The following is an 18,336-nucleotide window of genomic DNA, read 5'->3' on the forward strand; positions in this document are numbered from 1 at the left end:
CCGAGCAGTAGGTGGCGATAGTGTTTTGGTAATGAGGTGATTTGACTTTGAAAGTAAAAAAACTAAGAAGAAGAACTAGGTTTGGCTGTATGGTTGGAACTACAGATCGGACTTGTTGGACTACACAAAACCGTCATCAGAACGCGCCGTCGAAGTGTGAAGGACTTCTAGCAAGAAAGTAATGCACGTGGGTGTGTTGTTTGGAGGTTTAAGAAGATGTAAACCATTGTTAGTCGTCTCTACTCAAGCGGAAGATAACATCCACAAAGTACATTATCGCACTTTTTCGTTTCAACACATTTCCCGGGCTCTGCGTTGTCATTTTCGTCCTCGAAGGCGCAGCTCGACGATGGAGCAGGCTGCTACATCCGCGGAGGTAAACAGTCCGCTGTCTGCTGAGAAAACCAATATTACAGAGGCTGCAGCAAGTGGGAAACGCAAAAGCGACGAGACGGACGAACCCGAGTCTCGGAACCGAGGGAAAAGGCGTCGAGGAGCGGGTGGGAAGAAGCTCCGTCCGGGTGAGAGGTACATCCCACCCCCTCAGAAGCGGAATCCGGGGGTCAGCTTCAGCAAGGTGCATTTTGACGAAACGTCGTATTACTTTGAAGGTGGCCTCCGCAAAGTTCGCCCGTACTACTTTGATTTCAAAACGTATTGCAAAGGTCGGTGGATTGGAAAAACCCTACAGGATGTGTTCAAGAGTGAGTTCAGAGCGGAGTCCATTGAGTATTACCAAAAGGCCTGCAAGGAGGGTCGCATCCGGCTGAACGAGACACCTGTGGAAGACCTGTCTGTGGTCCTGAGGGTGAGTATCATCTGGCATCACTCTGTAAATCAATGCAATTTTTAAACGCATTAAAAGTTATCTGAAGACACTTGTATTTGAACCAGTCAACATTTTGATGCTTTCAACAGAATAACGACCATATGAAGAATACTGTGCACCGCCACGAGCCCCCCGTGGTTGGCACACCTCTGAAAGTTCTTGTGGATGACGGTGAGGTACTGGTGGTCGACAAGCCCGCCTCCATCCCTGTCCACCCATGTGGACGTTTCCGTCACAACACGGTGATTTTTATCCTTGGGAAAGAACGGGGCATCTCTGAGCTGCACACTGTCCACAGGCTTGACAGGCTCACCTCTGGGGTGCTGCTGTTTGCCAGGACACTGGAGATATCACAGAGACTGGACCAGTTGGTGCGAAACAGAGAGGTACGTTCGGAATCCGTTGTGTTATGGTGATGTTTTAAGCTGGTGATGATCTTGTGCTTGTCTCATGTATCAGGTAATGCATCAAATTCTCATTTAATGTCTTTTGCTTTTGTTCTTTTATCAGCTTGAAAAGGAGTATGTGTGTCGGGTAGATGGGGAGTTTCCAGAGGGTGAGCTGGTCTGCGAGGAGCCCATCCTCGTCGTTTCCTTTAAAATCGGTCTCTGCCGTGTCGACCCGACAGGTAAGGAGTGCAGAACTGTATTCCAGAGGCTTAGCTATAACGGGAAAACCAGCGTGGTGCGCTGTTTACCCCTGACTGGGCGCACACACCAGATCAGGGTTCATCTCCAGTACCTGGGCTTTCCTATCCTCAATGATCCCATATATGGGTCCTCCGCCTGGGGTCCTCACAGGGGTAAGGGGGGACAGGTGGGGAGGAGTAACGAAGAGCTACTTCAGGCTCTTGTGGAGGAACATCGCTCTCAGGAGAGTCTTCACCTCTTGGATATTCCAGATGATGTGATTTTGACTGAGCGAGAGGTTGGGAAAAACGAGACGCCGAAGAACGTAGATAAATTAGACGAAACTTCGGAGCTTGAGAAGAGCAGGGAAGATTCTCAGATACTGGTTGATAGCAGTGAAACAGTTAACGACCTGAGGCAGGGCTGCAAAGACCTATCCTCACTGCAACCTCCACCAACCAATTCAAATGGAAATCAGAGAGAAGCAGCTGAGTTGACTGACAAAGACCCTCCAGGGATCAGAGACATGCTTTGCAGTGAATGTAAGCTGGTCCGACCAGATCCGACAGAGAAGGAACTCATCATGTATCTCCATGCCTTACGCTACAAAGGACCTGATTTTGAATATTCAACGCCTTTACCTGACTGGGCAAAAGAGGATTGGGTGGAAGCTGAATACAACTGATTGAAGAATTTCCATTTCTACATTGTAAAAAATGTAAAAATATCCTTTAAAATGTGGGAAGCATTTTTATTGATATTTTTTGAGTGACTTCTCTGAAGGGGGCATAAAGCTTTAATTTTTGGTTAAATAAATACTTTATCAACTAGGATAAAGTGAGAAATAAGTTCTTGGCTTCAGGCTCCCTTAAATATAAATAGAAGAAGGAATGTGTTTGTTTTAATTTCAGGATTCTTTTGTTGTAAGAAAAAATGCCCTTTTAACTTAATATCATCCTTTCTGCCTGTTATGTCTGCAGCTTCAACCTTGATTTTAAAATGAATAAAAATCCAAACTGCAGGAAAATGTGTTTTTTTTTATTTGTTTTGTAAAAAATTAACAGCATTGGCATCTTCAAATAATATTGATGGTGAAGACCTTTTTCTTTTTTTTTCTTTCTTCTTAATACCAAGCTGGCATTGTTGATTTCATTTGTCTCCAAGGCAGCTTTCTCTGCTCAGTGACTTATATTGAAGGCTTTTGAAAACAATTGTGACGTTACAGACAAGAAGTCAAAAGCAAACGCTTCTTATAGAGCTTGAATACAACTCTGCTCAGAGGCACATTTGATACAAGTCTGTTCTTGTCCAAGTCTGAACCACCATCACCTCTGACACTGCTTTTACATATCACACAAGGAACCATACACACATTTCTCATTTACGTACTATGTTATATGACACACCCTCTGCACGAAAAAAACACACATTTTCAGTTGTTTCAGCATGTAAAACAAGCGGTCATAAGACATTTGGCACATGCTGCACATAACATAAATACAGTTATTTGAATGATACTGAGATGCACACAATCGGCTTAAGTGACATTTCACCAGTGGTACGGGGTGTGCGTGAAGGCTTTTTGTTCATCAGATATTCTGTTAACAGTGCTGCAGCATTGCTATATACAAACCTTTAGCTGTTTAGGCAGTGGCATTTGATGGTACAACTGCTGTGAAAAAGAAAACATAGGTTTTATTCACTAAGGAGACTAGTAGAATTATGTTGAAATATGTATGCACCCTAATGTTCCAGCAACTGTGTATAAACCCACGTTTAACGTCACATCTGTATAAGAAACCTTTTTGTATTTTGTCACCGAAGCTGAAATAAACAATGATTTTTAAATTGATGATAAGACACTTATTGCAAACAAGCTATGACACTACAAATGACACATTACTAACGGTAGGTTTCTGTTTTTAAATGTCACGGTCACAAACGACATACTTTACATATTTTATTTTAGTGTGATATTATTGACTGTAGTGGCAGTTTTTTTTGCTACTAAATTAAGCTTTTCTGTATTTCTCTGTATTTTTTTCTTCCAGTCAAATTTCTGTCAATGTTTATGGCTTATTAAGGTCATTTCTTGCATGAGGAAAGGCCAGTGGTTGCACACAGGTAGAACTGCCTTTGTATTTCGCCAGGTTATGTAGGTGTTTAAAAAGTTCCAGGCACAAAGTAAACTCTGCAGTATCACTTTTTTTGTTGACAGCACAAAGCAGTTTTAAGTTTCTTCAAGTGTGAGATTGGTGCAAAGAAAAAAAGAAGCCTTTTTAATTTTCTTCTGAAAATCAACAGCTCGTGCTTTGTTTCAACCTTTGACTGAGAAAAACATGCTCTGACCTTTTCCAGTTTCCAACATACACTGTAACAACCTTAGCACCAACACTAAACTCACATGCTGTCATGTGTTGCATTTACAGTTGGCTTATTATTCCTTTAAATTAACAGTGTAGGCTCCTACTTTGTTTTCTGTATGCTTATGAAAATTCTTTAATTCTTGTTTTAAAATACAATTTTAGAGCATTTCATTTACTGGGTTTCAGATTCTCCACACTCTGCTCAACATGTATCCTCTCTTTGTCCATCTCTCTTTATCCAAACATCCGGCAGGTCTGGTTTACTGTTTGGTAGGATAACCACCTCTTCAATGTGACTGAAACGTTCCTTATTACTAGTCTCGTAAACGGTTTCTTTCAATGAGAGCCGAAGTGTATCTCTCCTCCCATTTAGATGTCCTGGTCTTAACTGAACCTCTTCTTCTCTTTGATATTGCTGCATGTTTGAAGGCCCTGGTTCGATTTCACTCAGACATGTGTCATTAGAGTCCTCCAAGCCCTCACAAGGCTGGGAGAAGAGAATTCCTTTAGCTAAGTCATGACCTTGATGAACGGTCTGCTCTGCTGTTTGTTTGTCTGTGCAGAGTGATAGTTGGTCAAAAGTCTCCAGGGTTTGGCTGATAATGGTGTCCTCAATGCTAGAAGATGAGGAGAAGGATGTATTGCTCCAGTTCTTCATCCGACTCGACTGTCCTTTACATGTTTGACAGAGAATCTTGTCCTTGGCTACATCTTCTTGCGCCAGGCCTATAGAGCGCAGGACATTTTCTTTGTATGGAGATGAAGTCTGGAAGGCTGGAGGTGGTTGACGGATCTTATTTTGGTGGATACAAATCCCTTCACTGTCCCCCTCCATGCTGCTCTTGTCCACATCTTTCCCACAAAACTCAATTTCATCAGAGAGCACAGAGGGCCGGTTGGACAGCTTACTGGTGCAGGTGCTGTTCTCAAAGCTGTCGCTTAGTCGATAAGCTAAGGGCTGAAGCTCGTACTGCTCCGGCCCCCCTCCTCCTACTCCAGTCTGTTTCTGGCTCTGCTGACGTTGGTAGTTAGGGTTCAGATATCCACCTGCTTCTTTGTCATAACTCTTGCTCAGTCTAGGCCTGCTAAAGGCCCCATTAGCTGCCGAGGCAGACGAAGAACCAGCCTCTGCTGTAGAGCAAGAAGATAGAGCACTGTCACTGTGATCTGAACAACATGGCAGCGTAATCATTCCACAATTTCTTTCAGGTCCAAAAAAGCAGCAAAGGGACTGGAAAAAGAAGGTTGCAAATCCACATGCTACACATTTAACCAAAAACAGGAAGATCCCCAGTTTTCTGAAGAGCAGTGCGGTGGAGGGCAGCATGATAATCCCCATGGAGAAAAATGCACCAGAAACTATTGCTACTGGACATCCCATCCTTTTAGTGGCATGTGCTACTTTTCCAATTTTGTCTGAATGCGGGGCTAGGCTGTACGATATGCAATAGTTAGCAACAAAGTCAACAGACAGCCCTGCTGCTGCTGATATAAACAGAGCCTCAATGCCGCTTAGCTGCCATTCAAGTAGAACAAGGAGGCCTATAGTGACAAAAACACTGCCTCCTACAGCTATAGTCCCATATAAGCTTAGTGGAATATTCCAAGTGGTTAAGAGCAGCAACGCAAATGTGAGCGCTACTGAGAAACCAGTTACTACTAGAGTCTCTGAGCTTAAAGACTGTTGCAAGTCAAAAAGAGACAGATGGCTGCTGAACCATCCGTTCTCGAGCCCTTGTGGTGCTCCTGATATTTCACTGTTAAACCATGTCAGGATTTCTCTGTAGAAAACACTGGTTCTACTAAAGTTGAAGCTGTAAAGGTATGTGGTTTTGAATGCCAACACAAGTGCAGCAGCTTTGCCATCTGGCTGGAAGAACAGGCCTCCGCTGTGAGCCAGATGGCCCTCGGCATACCTCTCTGCGAGCATCATACTGAGGCAGTTCTCAAAAATGCTTGGAGGGTAGGGGAAAGGCATTTCATTGCAACAAAAATGGAGGGAGTCATTACTCTCTGAGCACCGTCTCTCAGATACCCAGTGTATAAGCTGTTCTACAAGACAGATATTTGACATATCATCTTTGTCCTCAGGCGATGGAGGGGAATAAAAGCTTTGGTTCTGAACCCGTACACACAAGTCCCTCAACCAAACTTGTGCATCTGGACAGCTCATGTTAAAGTACGGGTCAAGAACCAGAGAGCCGTTGCTCTTTGGGTTAAAGTGATCCCCATTATCAGTCGGAGTGACACCCCAAACAAGCCTTATTGTAAGTGGTTTATCCTCTCCATTCCTCTGTCTCTCAAACATAAACATGTGGCGATACTCTGAGTCGTACCTCTCAAACGGGTGACTGGAGCGGAAAAGCTGGGTGATCCTGCTGTCTAAGGTGGGCAACTTCATGCCTGGGTCAATGCAAGTCATGTATGTGCCCCCAGCAGCGAGCACTGCAAACCAGCACACCCAAATGTACCTAAACTTCACAACTCCACAAGGTAGGATTTTCATAAATAATAAATTGGAGGTCTCACTTAGACCTCTTTTGACTTCTCTCAGCTTCTGCCCAAGAATAAAGAGGCATCTCTTGCGCGAGCTCGTATTCCAGAAGCCACCGGTGTTTTTGGAGCAGCATGGTTTCCATCCCTGCACTGCTACCGATACAGAGGACGCTTGTGTGTAGCGCTCACGCAAAATGAAAGAGCAAGGCAGCCAAACCAAAGCCAAGATTGAATTGATAAATGAGGCACTTCCTAGGTAAACAGCGAAACATCTGATTGCTGTGATGCTGCTGAGATAACCAGAGAAAAAAGCGGCACTGGAAGTAAACCCTGACGCTAAAATCAAATAGCCGACTTCTTGCATCGCTCTGTTTACTCTTTTCTCAAGCGAGGCCTCGGGATTCTGAGATAACTGCAAATTCCAGAAATCAGTGAAGACAAAAACCTGATTGGAACAGCTTCCCAGGAGAATAAGACCTGCTGAGAGGTTGACCAGGGGGAAGAATGAAAGGCGAAATGCTACTTTGTAGAAGAAATAGGAGGTCAGGAGGGAGCCTGTGATTGCTATTACAGATAATGCCACTATGAAGAGAGAGTGCAGATAAAAACTCATAGTGACAAGGAGAGATGCAACAGCTAGGATCGGGTATACCGAATCTCGAGCAAGATAATACTTGAACAGCGTCTGCTTAATGCCAAAGTCCATGCCAGTGATAGTTGTGTTGTTGTATGACAGATCCCTGCCTTCAAGGCTGTTCATGTACATCTCCATCATGGGCTCCCCTTTGTTGACGGGTAAAAACAGAAGGCTGTACTTCAGCGTAGGAATTTGGTACTCGACTGTCTGCGGCCCAAGGAAGTCTTTATCAACAAGGAAGTGCAGGATTTGGAACACCACATGGGATTGTTTACAGCGGGACGGGACAGAGGAACAGCTGCCAGTTTTCGGCCTTGCAACGCAGGCTTCCACGAGCTGTCCTTCATGATAGTATGGAGCACATTTCCGGAGAAGGTTCAGAGACTCAGACACCTGTGGTAAAGTGGAGAAAACATGTTGATACAGTATATCTTTAGTCCTGAGAGTTCTGCTATAACAGTGATTCAAATAATGTTTCCTATTCATATCTCCTTGACCTTTATGCTAAATTGCTTTCTGCTGAAAAGTTTAACAATAAGTTTGAAACCATGCAAAGATCGTTGTCTTTGTACTAAGTTAAGCTAGCAAGCATTATAAGTGCTGTACAGAATTGACATTGGTATCGATCTTACCATCTATAATATGGCAAGATGGCTCATGTCAAACTGTATTGGTTTTAATCCATGCAAAATAACAGTGAACAAAAAGTGCTTGAGGCTCTGAGGCCTTTACACATTGCAAACAAACAATGAACATGAACAAATTTTCCTGACAAGAACTCTAGAACAACAAATGTTGGTCATTTCTATAATGACAAGAGAGCCTCAGTACCTGGTGTGAGGTGAGACTGAGGCAGCAGGAGGCGTTAGTGAGGACAGCCAAGTAATTCCCCAGTGACCAGCTTGGACAACAAGCACTTGTGGATGCTCCTTCAGCCTCTGCCCTCACATGCTGCTGGCACAGGTCCTGGAACTGAGCCTGGGAGCGAATCTGGATGAGATGAGGGAAACATTATTGTTGAACAGCGGCCAAACCTTGAAACAAATTAACAAAAACTCAATGGATTTCAGATGAGGCTAAGCACATAAAAAAAGGTTTTTATTTCACGTGTAGTACATTACAAAGAAAGAGAAGACGATTTGAAAAGGAGCTGGTGACTGAAGAGGTGAGGAAAGAAACAGACAGAGGGTTGAAAAGATCAGAGCTAACCCTGGATTGCTCCATCTCACACATGACGTGGATGGCCTTTAGACTCCACAGACTGGCCGAGTTTTCTGACCGAAACACCAACTGAGCCAAACGTTCGCCTGCATGAAGAGAGACAGATGGATTCAACACAGGATGGCCAGCGGTGAATCATCTTAGTTTGGATGGCCAGCAATGTCAAGATTCGTTTAACTGTTTCCAAGAAGATGAAGGTGAATACACAACTGAACGTAAAAATAGGGAAACAAAAGACCATTGTCTGTAACTTGATCCTTAATACAAATTAGGTCAAAAAACGTCAGGCTTTCATTTACTAATCTATTCAGGCAGCTGCCTGTGTGTTTTCTAAGGCAGGCTGTACTGTTGTCTTTGATCTAGCAGAACACTATTTCATAGTAGAACTTAAAGGACAAAGCCTGATAATGTCCTCATGGAAGCAACAGCTCTTTTTAAAGCTAATCTAACAGCTATTAGTCATATCTACAGATCAAACTAATTGGCTGACATTTGAATTTAATGAAAAATCTGTCATTTTTGCTTTAATGTTTGTTGGGAGTTTTGATTTCTTCGTGACAGACTTGCAGCACTTTGCCTTCAGCTCTTAGTATTTACATACTCAGAAGACGAAATAGTATCTCCTACCCATTGTCACTTTTTGTCTGAAAATCATTTGGCAGTGTGCCGTGTCCCTTTTTAAATTTGATGTAAATGTTTAATATAAATCTGTTGGAATTTTTTGTCTGCAATCAATGAAGCAGGAGTTTGGTAGATTACCTCATAAAAATTATTGAACGTCATTTAAGTGAATACTATGATAGTATACACACCTGGGGTGTCACACAGGAAGGTGTCTGGTGAAGAATCTCTCTCCAGCATCCTCTTAATGCGAAGTCTGGACGGATCCCGGCTGCTGTCTCCGCTAGTAACACCAAAACTAGTACAGATAGATACACTTAGATGTTCGCGACGTATAGTTTCTGATTTAAACTCGTATGTTCTCTCATCTGAGCTAATGTTAAAACCAAAACAATTACGCATTGGGGCAGCTGTAGCTCAGCTTTCAGAGTCAGTTGTCTCTCAATTGGAAGGTACAGGGTTCGATCCCCAACTCCTGAAGCCACATGTCTAATGTGTTCTCGGGCAAGACAATAGCCCCAAATTGTCCCTGCTGCTTTGTCAACGGTGTATCAATGTGTATGAATGGGAAGATTGCTATACAAACTCAAGCCCATTTACCATTTAGCTTAGAGACTCTTTGAAGTCATCCTGAGAGAGACTGCACATTCTTTATCTCAACAAGTGAACCGTCCCATCCAACTTTTAGTCAATAAAGAAAATATTCATTCTAACAGATAAAATTAATGATTATAATCCAATTAATTCATGTTAAATGGATTTTCTTATGTAATGTAATCTATTAACATTTGTAAATCAAAGTGTCAATATGCTGTTATATTTAGATTGGTTTTATTCACATGAACAACTACAGCTATTTGTGGAGCATGTGTGTGTCTCAGTGATGCACACTCCGTTGAGAGAGAGAGAGAGAGAGAGAGAGAGACTGTGCTTGATTGAATGTCTCTACTGACCTTTCACCGAGCTGCTGTGGTAAAGGAGACAGAGATTTCCCCGGGCCTGTGTTCTTCTGCAGCTCAGCCAAACTGGACTGGCGTACTCCGATGTATGTACCTCGTGGCTCGAAGCCCTGAAAAAGAACACGTCAAGAAATAGCTAAACAAGCTAATTGTCAGGTTGATGCTGATGATTATGCATGCAGTAAAGTGGTTTACTGAGTTAACCAGCAGCACAAAACCCCCTCAGATAGCTCTCTAAGCAATGATGAAAAAAACAATCTTGTTTGGTTTAGTGAATGAGGTTTGACTGTTTCTACCAAGATCATATTTCGCTCATGTAAATGGATTGTTGTAAATCACATGATGTTTTCAAAAGATAATGTCTTAATCAGTGTCTATCCTTGTAAGCATGCGATTTGGAAGTCAGGAGATACATTTAATTATGATGGCAGTGAGCATGATCTTATTCAGTGCAGTTCATTGAATCTGTGATAAGACTGAAGTAAATGAATGCGGCTCAGATCATGAGTCATTGGAGAAACGATAATTAACTGTTAGCTTGAGGTGCTGGAGGAGGTTTGTATGGCAGATTGAAATGGGTGACAGAAGAGGTTCGTGTATGTCTTTGAGACTCACCAGAAGCGGGTCTGAGAAGTCAGGAAGTGGACCAATGAAAAGTCCTGCCAGCGAGCATCCCAGCAGCATCACAGCACAACCAACCAACACAGCTAATGGATAGTCTACTATCAACTGGGAATAACTGCCAAATAAAACATCACAAAAGAAGAAGCCCTCAGTGACCGTCATTAGTGATTAAAAAAATAATCCTTGCAAATACAATAAAAGGTGTGCTGTGGAATACTTCAGTACTCACTTTCTAACGATGCGGTAGAGACTTCCATCCCTGTTGATGATTGAAAAATGCATTCTAATGATTCAACCATTATTTATAAAATAAAAAAAACAATGAAAAAAAACAGAAGCCACAAAAATACATGTGATTATCATTATGGGAAATGTAGTTATTTCTTTGCATTTTTAGAGTAGGATGGGAATATAGACACCCCCACATTATCTGTTAAATATGAAACAACACCTACTATTGCTTACCTTAGGTTAATAATAATCATAATAATACATTAGTTTTATATAACGCTTTTCTAAATACTCAAATAAGCACTGGAACAAAGGAAAGTTAACTTGATTCTTAATGAAAGAGAAAATCTGCCTTTCCTAAATTCTTCTCTCAAGCTCTTTCTTTTCATAAATGATTTATTTTAATCCATACAGAAAACAAAGTGTTAGTATCAGTGTTAGCCAGAGGGACTCAAGCTTCTCACTCATTGTAGACACTCATGGATATTTTCATAGGACATACTTTATTTCTGCTATATTTCTCTTTAAAGTGTTGCATATTCTTCCTCCAAAAAAACAAATAACTTATTACTAATGTGATCTTTAGAAATGATATTGAGCCTCTCATCAACGTTTTAAAAAGAAACTGATTCTGCATGGTTTGTACTCTTCCTTTAAACTCACCTCACGGACACCACGTGTCTCTGCTTCGGTTTCTGTGCGCCGCTCTCATTTGACCCATGCAGCCAGTGGCACCTCACAGCACTATGACGGGACGACTGATGGGCTGAACTACAACCGTGTCCCACTTTATTCACTCCATCTCCTTCTGCATGAGGACCTGTTTTGTTTGAATGACAGTCTTGGCTTGTTTTTAATTTGGTTGGCTTGTAATGGCTGCGGTGGGGACTTTTTCTTGGCTGTGAAGAATCATAGAGCCCAGATTGACGACACTGAGGGACCTAAAGAATAAAAAATTGGAATTGAGAATAAAACAAAATAAGAACAACAAAATGACAAAAGAAAAGAAAAAAAGTTTAAATGTTCTTTCAGACTACCTGAAAAGTCCTGAATCTTATTGCGAAATGTTTGTCAACACATTCTGACTGTTTTTAATGCTTCCTGAAATATCTTTCCGATACAGCACACAGCTCTCAGGCTTACTTGGTGATAAAGCTGGCAGGAGGAAGAAGGTCTGCCGAGGCTGCTGCAGCTGTCACAAAGTTCCCCTTCAGACTGGATGACTGTCAACTGGGCCTCAGCATCACTCTCGCTGTCAGGAGGGCACAAAGACAACCGAGGTATCTCACTGAGGAGAGGAAGAAAAGTGGTAGGAAAAGACAAAAGAGAAGAGTGAGCAAATGCGCAGGAGCAGAAGAGTGATGGACAGAAAAACAGGTTATTTTACATTGAAGGACCAAATATACAGCAGGTTGGAGGTTGGAGAACGCCTTGCAGGTAATGGACTGCAGCTGTAATTTAGCGCTTTAGTGGTTGAGGTCAATTGACAGGTTTTTGGACTTGTGAAACGTTGATGTAACATTATTTCTTATTACAGAGTTCTTGACATCTTACTTTCTTTGTATGGCTTCATATTTAACAGAAAACAAAGCGAGACAGCGGGAGTAATAAGGTAAGAATAAGAGAGTTTTTGGTGACTGCAGGAGTGAGAAGGTAGGACAGAGAAAATTAAGAGACTGTTTTCACATCATGTCACAGTGAGGTGTGTGTTTGTCTCAGATCGGTAACATAAGCTGAGTCGGTAAGGGCATGGAAGAACCTCTCAGCTAATGAAACTTAAAAATAAAGAAAATCTATTTGGAGCTGCTTTTGCAGCATGGGTCAAGGTTAGGTGGCTGGTTCGCTGGTTGTTTGTTCCAATTTGAAATAAAATTATTGGATAATGTTTTTGTCTTTTCCACTATTAGCACTATGAGTACTATGAGTTTCCCATTTATGGTTTCAAGTGAAATATCTCCACAAATATTGGATGGCTCTCTGTAAAATGTGTTACACATGTTAAAAGTTCAAATTTGTGTTAGGTTTGGTTTATTTCCAAGTCCCTGCAAGCCTAATGATGATATCAGCTTCAGTTCTACTTATTACTGAGGGCTAAAAATGATATCCTAGCATGCTAAAATGTTTGCCTAAATGACTTAAAGTAGCCTTCTTTCATTATGAAAATGTTAGCATGTCTGTGTTAGCATTTAGCTCAAAGCTGCCTGTGCTTATGTACAGCCTCATTTTCTTTAATGCTTCTAAAACTTCATCAATCTACATGAAAAAATAAATGTTCGTCTATATTTAATTTAATGGAGATTTCAGATAACGTAAGAATATGCAATCTTAATATGTACTCATTCAGATTAAATATTCACAAACAAACTGAACTCCAGATCAATCCTCTGCTTCTTTCTCAGTGAAGACTCAACGAGGTCTGTTTAGTCTACCAGATGCTTGTCTGTCCGCAGACGACTGGATGCAACCGCACTTCCCGTCTTGTCACCATGACGACAGAGTAAGTCAACAGAGCGTAAATGACCTCACACTGTTTTATTTGCATCTCATAATACCACAGGCAGATGATGAGAAGACTGCTTTACAGCAGCAGAAGGAGCTGAAGAAGTGATTCTATATATATATATTTTTATTTTTATTTATTTTTTTTATTAACAAGTCAACGAAAGTAAAATTATGAAAATATAATAACCCACAGAGTACTCAGACGGTTTTAGAAAACAAGTAAATGTTTTACCTTGTTTAGCCTACTGGGCATGTGAATACATACAGTGAGCGTATCATTATTATATTCACCAAATTAAAAAAATATGTCCTGAATTATAAGTGTGTACTACATAACCAGTGCCTGTCAGCCTCCCTACTACAGAGACCAGGAAACCTATTCTCTTTGATGGTTTTTCACCAGGGTGGTCAACAATAAAACACACACACACACACACACACACACACACACACACATGCACACATGCACACACAAGGGGAGTAATTGTGGATCTCATTAATATTTCATTGGATAAATACAAAAATACACCCAGGAAGGTGTCACCAGCTCCTCCTCACGTCCTGGATAGATAAAAGGACACTTACTTTGAACGCTGACAAAAGAGTGACGTCATAAATACGAAACAAGAAAAGTGTATATGCTAAAACAAAACTTCACACCATTTGTCTTGCAAACATTTGATGTTCAGTTGATGCACTGAGTTAAAACATTACACTCAACCGACATTAACTGTTAATGAGCGTGGAAAAAAAACATTAGAAAACCCTCACATTTTAAAGAATATTCAAACCAGCAGAACCAGAAACTGCAGCTTTAAAAATGACTGTGAAGTTGAACAAACACTCCTCACAGCAGGTTAATAACAAAATTACCTTATTTCACTTACTGTTCTCGCTCTAAGCTAACTGACTCATTTATAATCTATTCCAAGATATCTCTGCCAAAATTACAGTATTTCCTTGTTACTGTGACACCATCAGTCTTGTTTGCAATAATTGTACAGTTTTATATGAACACTTTAAGGCATTCAAAAGACAAAAGACTACCATTCATATCCATCGTTTTCAAAGCTTGTCAGCTTGCGCTACTTTCTCCTCTGTCTGCCTTTAGGTCTGTATGCCTCTCTCCTTCTCCAGCATGTCCCTTTTTATCAACTCTCTGGATCTCGTTCAGTGCTCTGTCCTCAAATATCTCCTAAACTGCCAATCACACACACACACACACACACACACACACACACACACACACACACACACACACAGAGGGGTTAGGTTTGAGAAGTAGGCAAGATGTTAACCCTCATAAAAAGACCAAATAGGTCTCTATGGGGGCATTTATTAGAGGATAATAACCTCATGATCTGCCTTCAAGGTTTAGGAACAGAAACCAAGAGAGGAGTCTGTATGGAGATAAACTGTCAGGGTGACAGGCCTCAGCTGCTTCCAGTCTTGCTTTCATATTGGAGCTTCAAAATGAATGAGTGGCAGGGTGACATCAGAGGTTCAGAGATGCAGTCTGACCCAATCAGGAATCAGATGACACCCCAAAAATATCGCAGATGTTCACTAATGTGTAACTGCGAGACAGAGTGTATTTTGCCCAAGAGAAAGAAAAGGAGGCATTAAGAGCACAAGCTCTTGTTCATCGTCATGCTAAGTAACAGTACATAGTGTAACTTCCTGGGTAAAGTAACAATAATTGACCCGCAAAAGGCTGTTCTTAATCTGGCTGTACTTAATCTAAAATCTCACAATTACAAAAAAAAAATAGCACATGAACATCTTGTAGTTTCACCAGCAGAACAGCCAGTGCAATATAATCAGGATATGACTGTAATAATCTGTAATGGTAAAATAGGAACAGCAGAAACCATATCCTGTTCTTAATCCAATTGTCAGCAGCATAAACACAGCTGGATTGAGTGCCTTTGCAATAATACTCCCCTCAGTCAGGAGGGTAAATCAACATGCATGTCTTACTACACATCTTATATATTTTTCCACATGATTGAAGTTATGAACGAAGCATTAAAACAATAACACATGAGAAAAATACCCCACCTTCTGCGTGCCTGAATTTCTGTTTCATCTGTAGGAGAATCATCCATCACTATCGCATCCGTGCTTTCTCCAATCATCGAGCAAGCCTCCATTTCCCGATTCCGAGTGAAACTGAATTTTTAATCAAGACAATTATAAATGTCCTGTTTTTGAAAATCGGGTTAACCAAGCAGCTTCCACCTGCCTAGTCTGGGTCCACGAGGATCAGGGGTCCGGGCTTGTTTCTAAGGCTTCTACTACAGAGCAGCACCGGTGCTGTTTGGGTTAATCTGCCTCGAGCTGTGCTCTGATTGGCCGAGCCACGGTGATGCTGAGGACGCTGCCTGGTCGCTGTCCAACCGGCCGCGGTGCTGGAGCTCAGAGTGAGGGAGAGAGTGGGCATCAGTGAAGGCTTCGTTGGCTCGGACGGGAGACCAGGCTGCTGGTTAGTGAACTTTATGAAGATAAATAGAGAATGATGCAGCGTTTAATTAACATTACCTAATTGGAGCTCCAGCTGTTTATTACAATATAACTTGAATTTGAGTTTGCTACTCTTAATGAGGTGGGTTCAGGTTAATGAATTACACTTTTTGCCACAGTCGAGATAGTAGTCTAATTTACTCTCTAAACGGGCGCAAGAGAAATAAAACAACCATTAATTCTACCTTAATCTGGGTCTGATCATTTTGGAAACAGCTAATTTAGGTTATGGAAGTGTAACAAACTCCCCAAACACGTGACCGTTTTCTGCGTCCTTATTGGTTACAGTCGAGTCTACATAATGGCATATCGTTGCCACACTAACTTATTTCAACCCCTATTTTAAACTGCCTATTTCAAACACTGGTCTTGAATATGCCATCAATTTCGTTATAGTATATGCACCGTTTTTCATTCTCAAACAAAAATGGTGATCAGTGTAGATGTGGGTTCTTACAAAAGTGATACAAGTATGTTTCTTGTTGAATGGGTTGCTGTCAGTATTACTGCATTATTATGAAAAAGAAAGTCCAGAAAAAAATCCCAAATCGGTTTTAATTTAAGGCATATATGACTGATGAATGATCTTTATAATATGTGTAGAGACTAGTAGGTATCATGTTATATGCTTTGTTTTGAAGAGTCATTTATATGGGGGCCAAAACCAAAAAAACTACAACAACAAAATATGAAAATCTAATCATATTTCAGAAAACACAATATTTTACAAAACACAGCAGCATTTTACAGACAGACACCTTTGCGGTTATGCAGTCAAGAGACGGTCCACAGTGAATTTTATCCTTTTTTGTGTTTCTTTTGTAAAATGTTGTCCTGGTTTTTGAAAGGTCTTGCTGCATATTACACCTCATGTCCATATCATAGTGAAGCATGCACACGTTTTCTTACTGGAATGTGTTCAAGTACAAACAAGAAAATGTACTATGTTAAAATCCTCCTTAATAAATGTACTTTGTTGCAGATGAAGAGGGTTTGTTTGGCTCAGAAGTGGATTGATCAAAAGGAGGATTGAGAGGGAGTTCCTGTAGTATGCTATGTGTAGTACATGTCTTGTTCTTAATCATGTGAGACAAATCTTGCTCTTACTGCATTTACTTAGTTACTGCACATTAGTCTCACTTTTACATTTTAAAGAGAAGAGACAGGAGAACAAGAAAGAAATCCTTCTAGGACTTTGGGCTGTTTATTAATAAGAGGTCTGAGAGCCAGCCAAAAGCTGAGCGGCAGAAATGAAAGCAGAAACTGTGACACAGCAGACCTCTGTGACTCGCTGCTAATGAGGCGGCCGCTGGTCTGGCTCTGGTAATAAATATGAATCATGGCGCTGGGATCTTGTGTGTGAGGGGCGAGCTCTGGGGGTAGAAAATGAAATGATTTATTAGTAGAACAGCAAAGATCAGGATGAGGAGGGTGTGAGAAAGTTTTGCAGGAGACATCAAAGTCTATTTAAGGAGAGAAGCAGAGACAGGAGAGGGAGATATCTGTATTTTCATTTCAATAATCAAGCCTTTTTTATCTTTTAGTGCTTCAGTGAGTTATGATGTTTGCACTGGTTCATAGTTATACACTGTAAATTTGGTCAATTAATCCTCTGGCCTGACCTTAAATGGCAAAACTTCAGTTAAAGCGGTTGAAATCTGCGAAAGCACTTTGGGATCTTTGTGTTCGTCCTGCTTGAATCTGGAGTGTTTTGTCCCTCAGCATCAACCAGGCCCTGCTGCGTTGGTGGTTGGCTCTGAGTTTAGTGAACAGCCTGTTCTGCAGCTGACACGTATAATCACTTGTTGACTTCAGACACTGATTAACTACCACTGCTCAGTCGCTTGGCCCACCACACACACACACACACACACACACACACACACACACACACATGCACACACGCACACATACACAGGCACAATAAAAACACCCGAACACACATCCAGAGTCTGTACTGGATACCAGGCCCATTTAATGAGAGGCTGGCTTCTGGTTGGTGCTGGGGGTGACAGCTGTGGTAATTTCCTGCGACAGATCTGTGCTCAGTGAACAGTGATGGGGAAGGGAAAGGCTTCATTAATGCCACAGTGACGCCCTTAAAAACAACACAACACATTAAGATATAGCAGGAAATGCACCATAAACTTAGTGTGGAAACAAATAGCAAAATAATCTTTGTGTGAAATGGCTTTTAAATATAACAAATGGATTTCTGTGGGGGATTTCTCTCTGAGAGGAGGTGGTTTGCTGCCACCAGGTGGGCAGATGATGTCAGTGTTGCACCTCCTGTAAATAAACGAATACACAGCTCTTCGGAACACTTCATATACTCCTTGGGTTTGTGCAAGATGTTCAAACCTTACTTTTATCCAATGTGTTGAATCAAAAATAAACCATCTTAAAAAGATAGATATTTTCGTGATCAAATTATTCAATTTTTCGATTATCAATAAAGGTGTCTTTTTCTTGCTGAGTAGTTAAATTGTGTAAATGTGTGATTGTGGACAAAGAAAGCAAACATACGTTTTAAATTGTTGATTGAAAAAAAAAGTCCCTAAAGGATTTTGGGTGTTTTTTTTTAATGAAGGTTATTTCCAACTTTAAAAAAAGAAAAAAGGTAATGGTAAGGATCATTTTCTTTGTGATACAGAGTAGAGATATTACACGTTCAACTATTCTATGTGACCAAGTTGAA

At 41.1% G+C, this 18,336-nt stretch overlaps 2 protein-coding genes across 2 annotated transcripts; one reads left to right on the forward strand and one right to left on the reverse strand.

The window, feature by feature from the left end:
* The first annotated feature begins 58 nt into the window (after nucleotides 1–58).
* On the forward strand, nucleotides 59–3,259 carry rpusd2 (RNA pseudouridine synthase domain containing 2). The gene is made up of 3 exons (XM_079369075.1): nucleotides 59–808; nucleotides 919–1,215; nucleotides 1,340–3,259. The coding sequence occupies exons 1-3, from the start codon at nucleotides 182–184 to the stop codon at nucleotides 2,141–2,143; spliced, it is 1,728 nt and encodes a 575-aa protein (XP_079225201.1). The 5' UTR covers nucleotides 59–181; the 3' UTR covers nucleotides 2,144–3,259.
* Nucleotides 3,260–3,424: 165 nt separating this feature from the next.
* disp2 (dispatched RND transporter family member 2) lies at nucleotides 3,425–15,660 on the reverse strand. The gene is made up of 10 exons (XM_079369074.1): nucleotides 15,177–15,660; nucleotides 11,757–11,901; nucleotides 11,277–11,554; nucleotides 10,612–10,641; nucleotides 10,374–10,497; nucleotides 9,753–9,868; nucleotides 8,991–9,097; nucleotides 8,167–8,264; nucleotides 7,789–7,947; nucleotides 3,425–7,350 (listed from the first exon to the last, which is right to left on the reverse strand). Exons 1-10 carry the CDS (start codon nucleotides 15,266–15,268, stop codon nucleotides 4,027–4,029), a joined length of 4,473 nt encoding a protein of 1,490 aa, XP_079225200.1. The 5' UTR covers nucleotides 15,269–15,660; the 3' UTR covers nucleotides 3,425–4,026.
* Between the last annotated feature and the right edge of the window lie 2,676 nt (nucleotides 15,661–18,336).

This window comes from Symphodus melops, assembly GCF_947650265.1.
Source record: "Symphodus melops genome assembly, chromosome: 19".
Taxonomy (NCBI): Eukaryota; Metazoa; Chordata; class Actinopteri; order Labriformes; family Labridae; genus Symphodus; species Symphodus melops.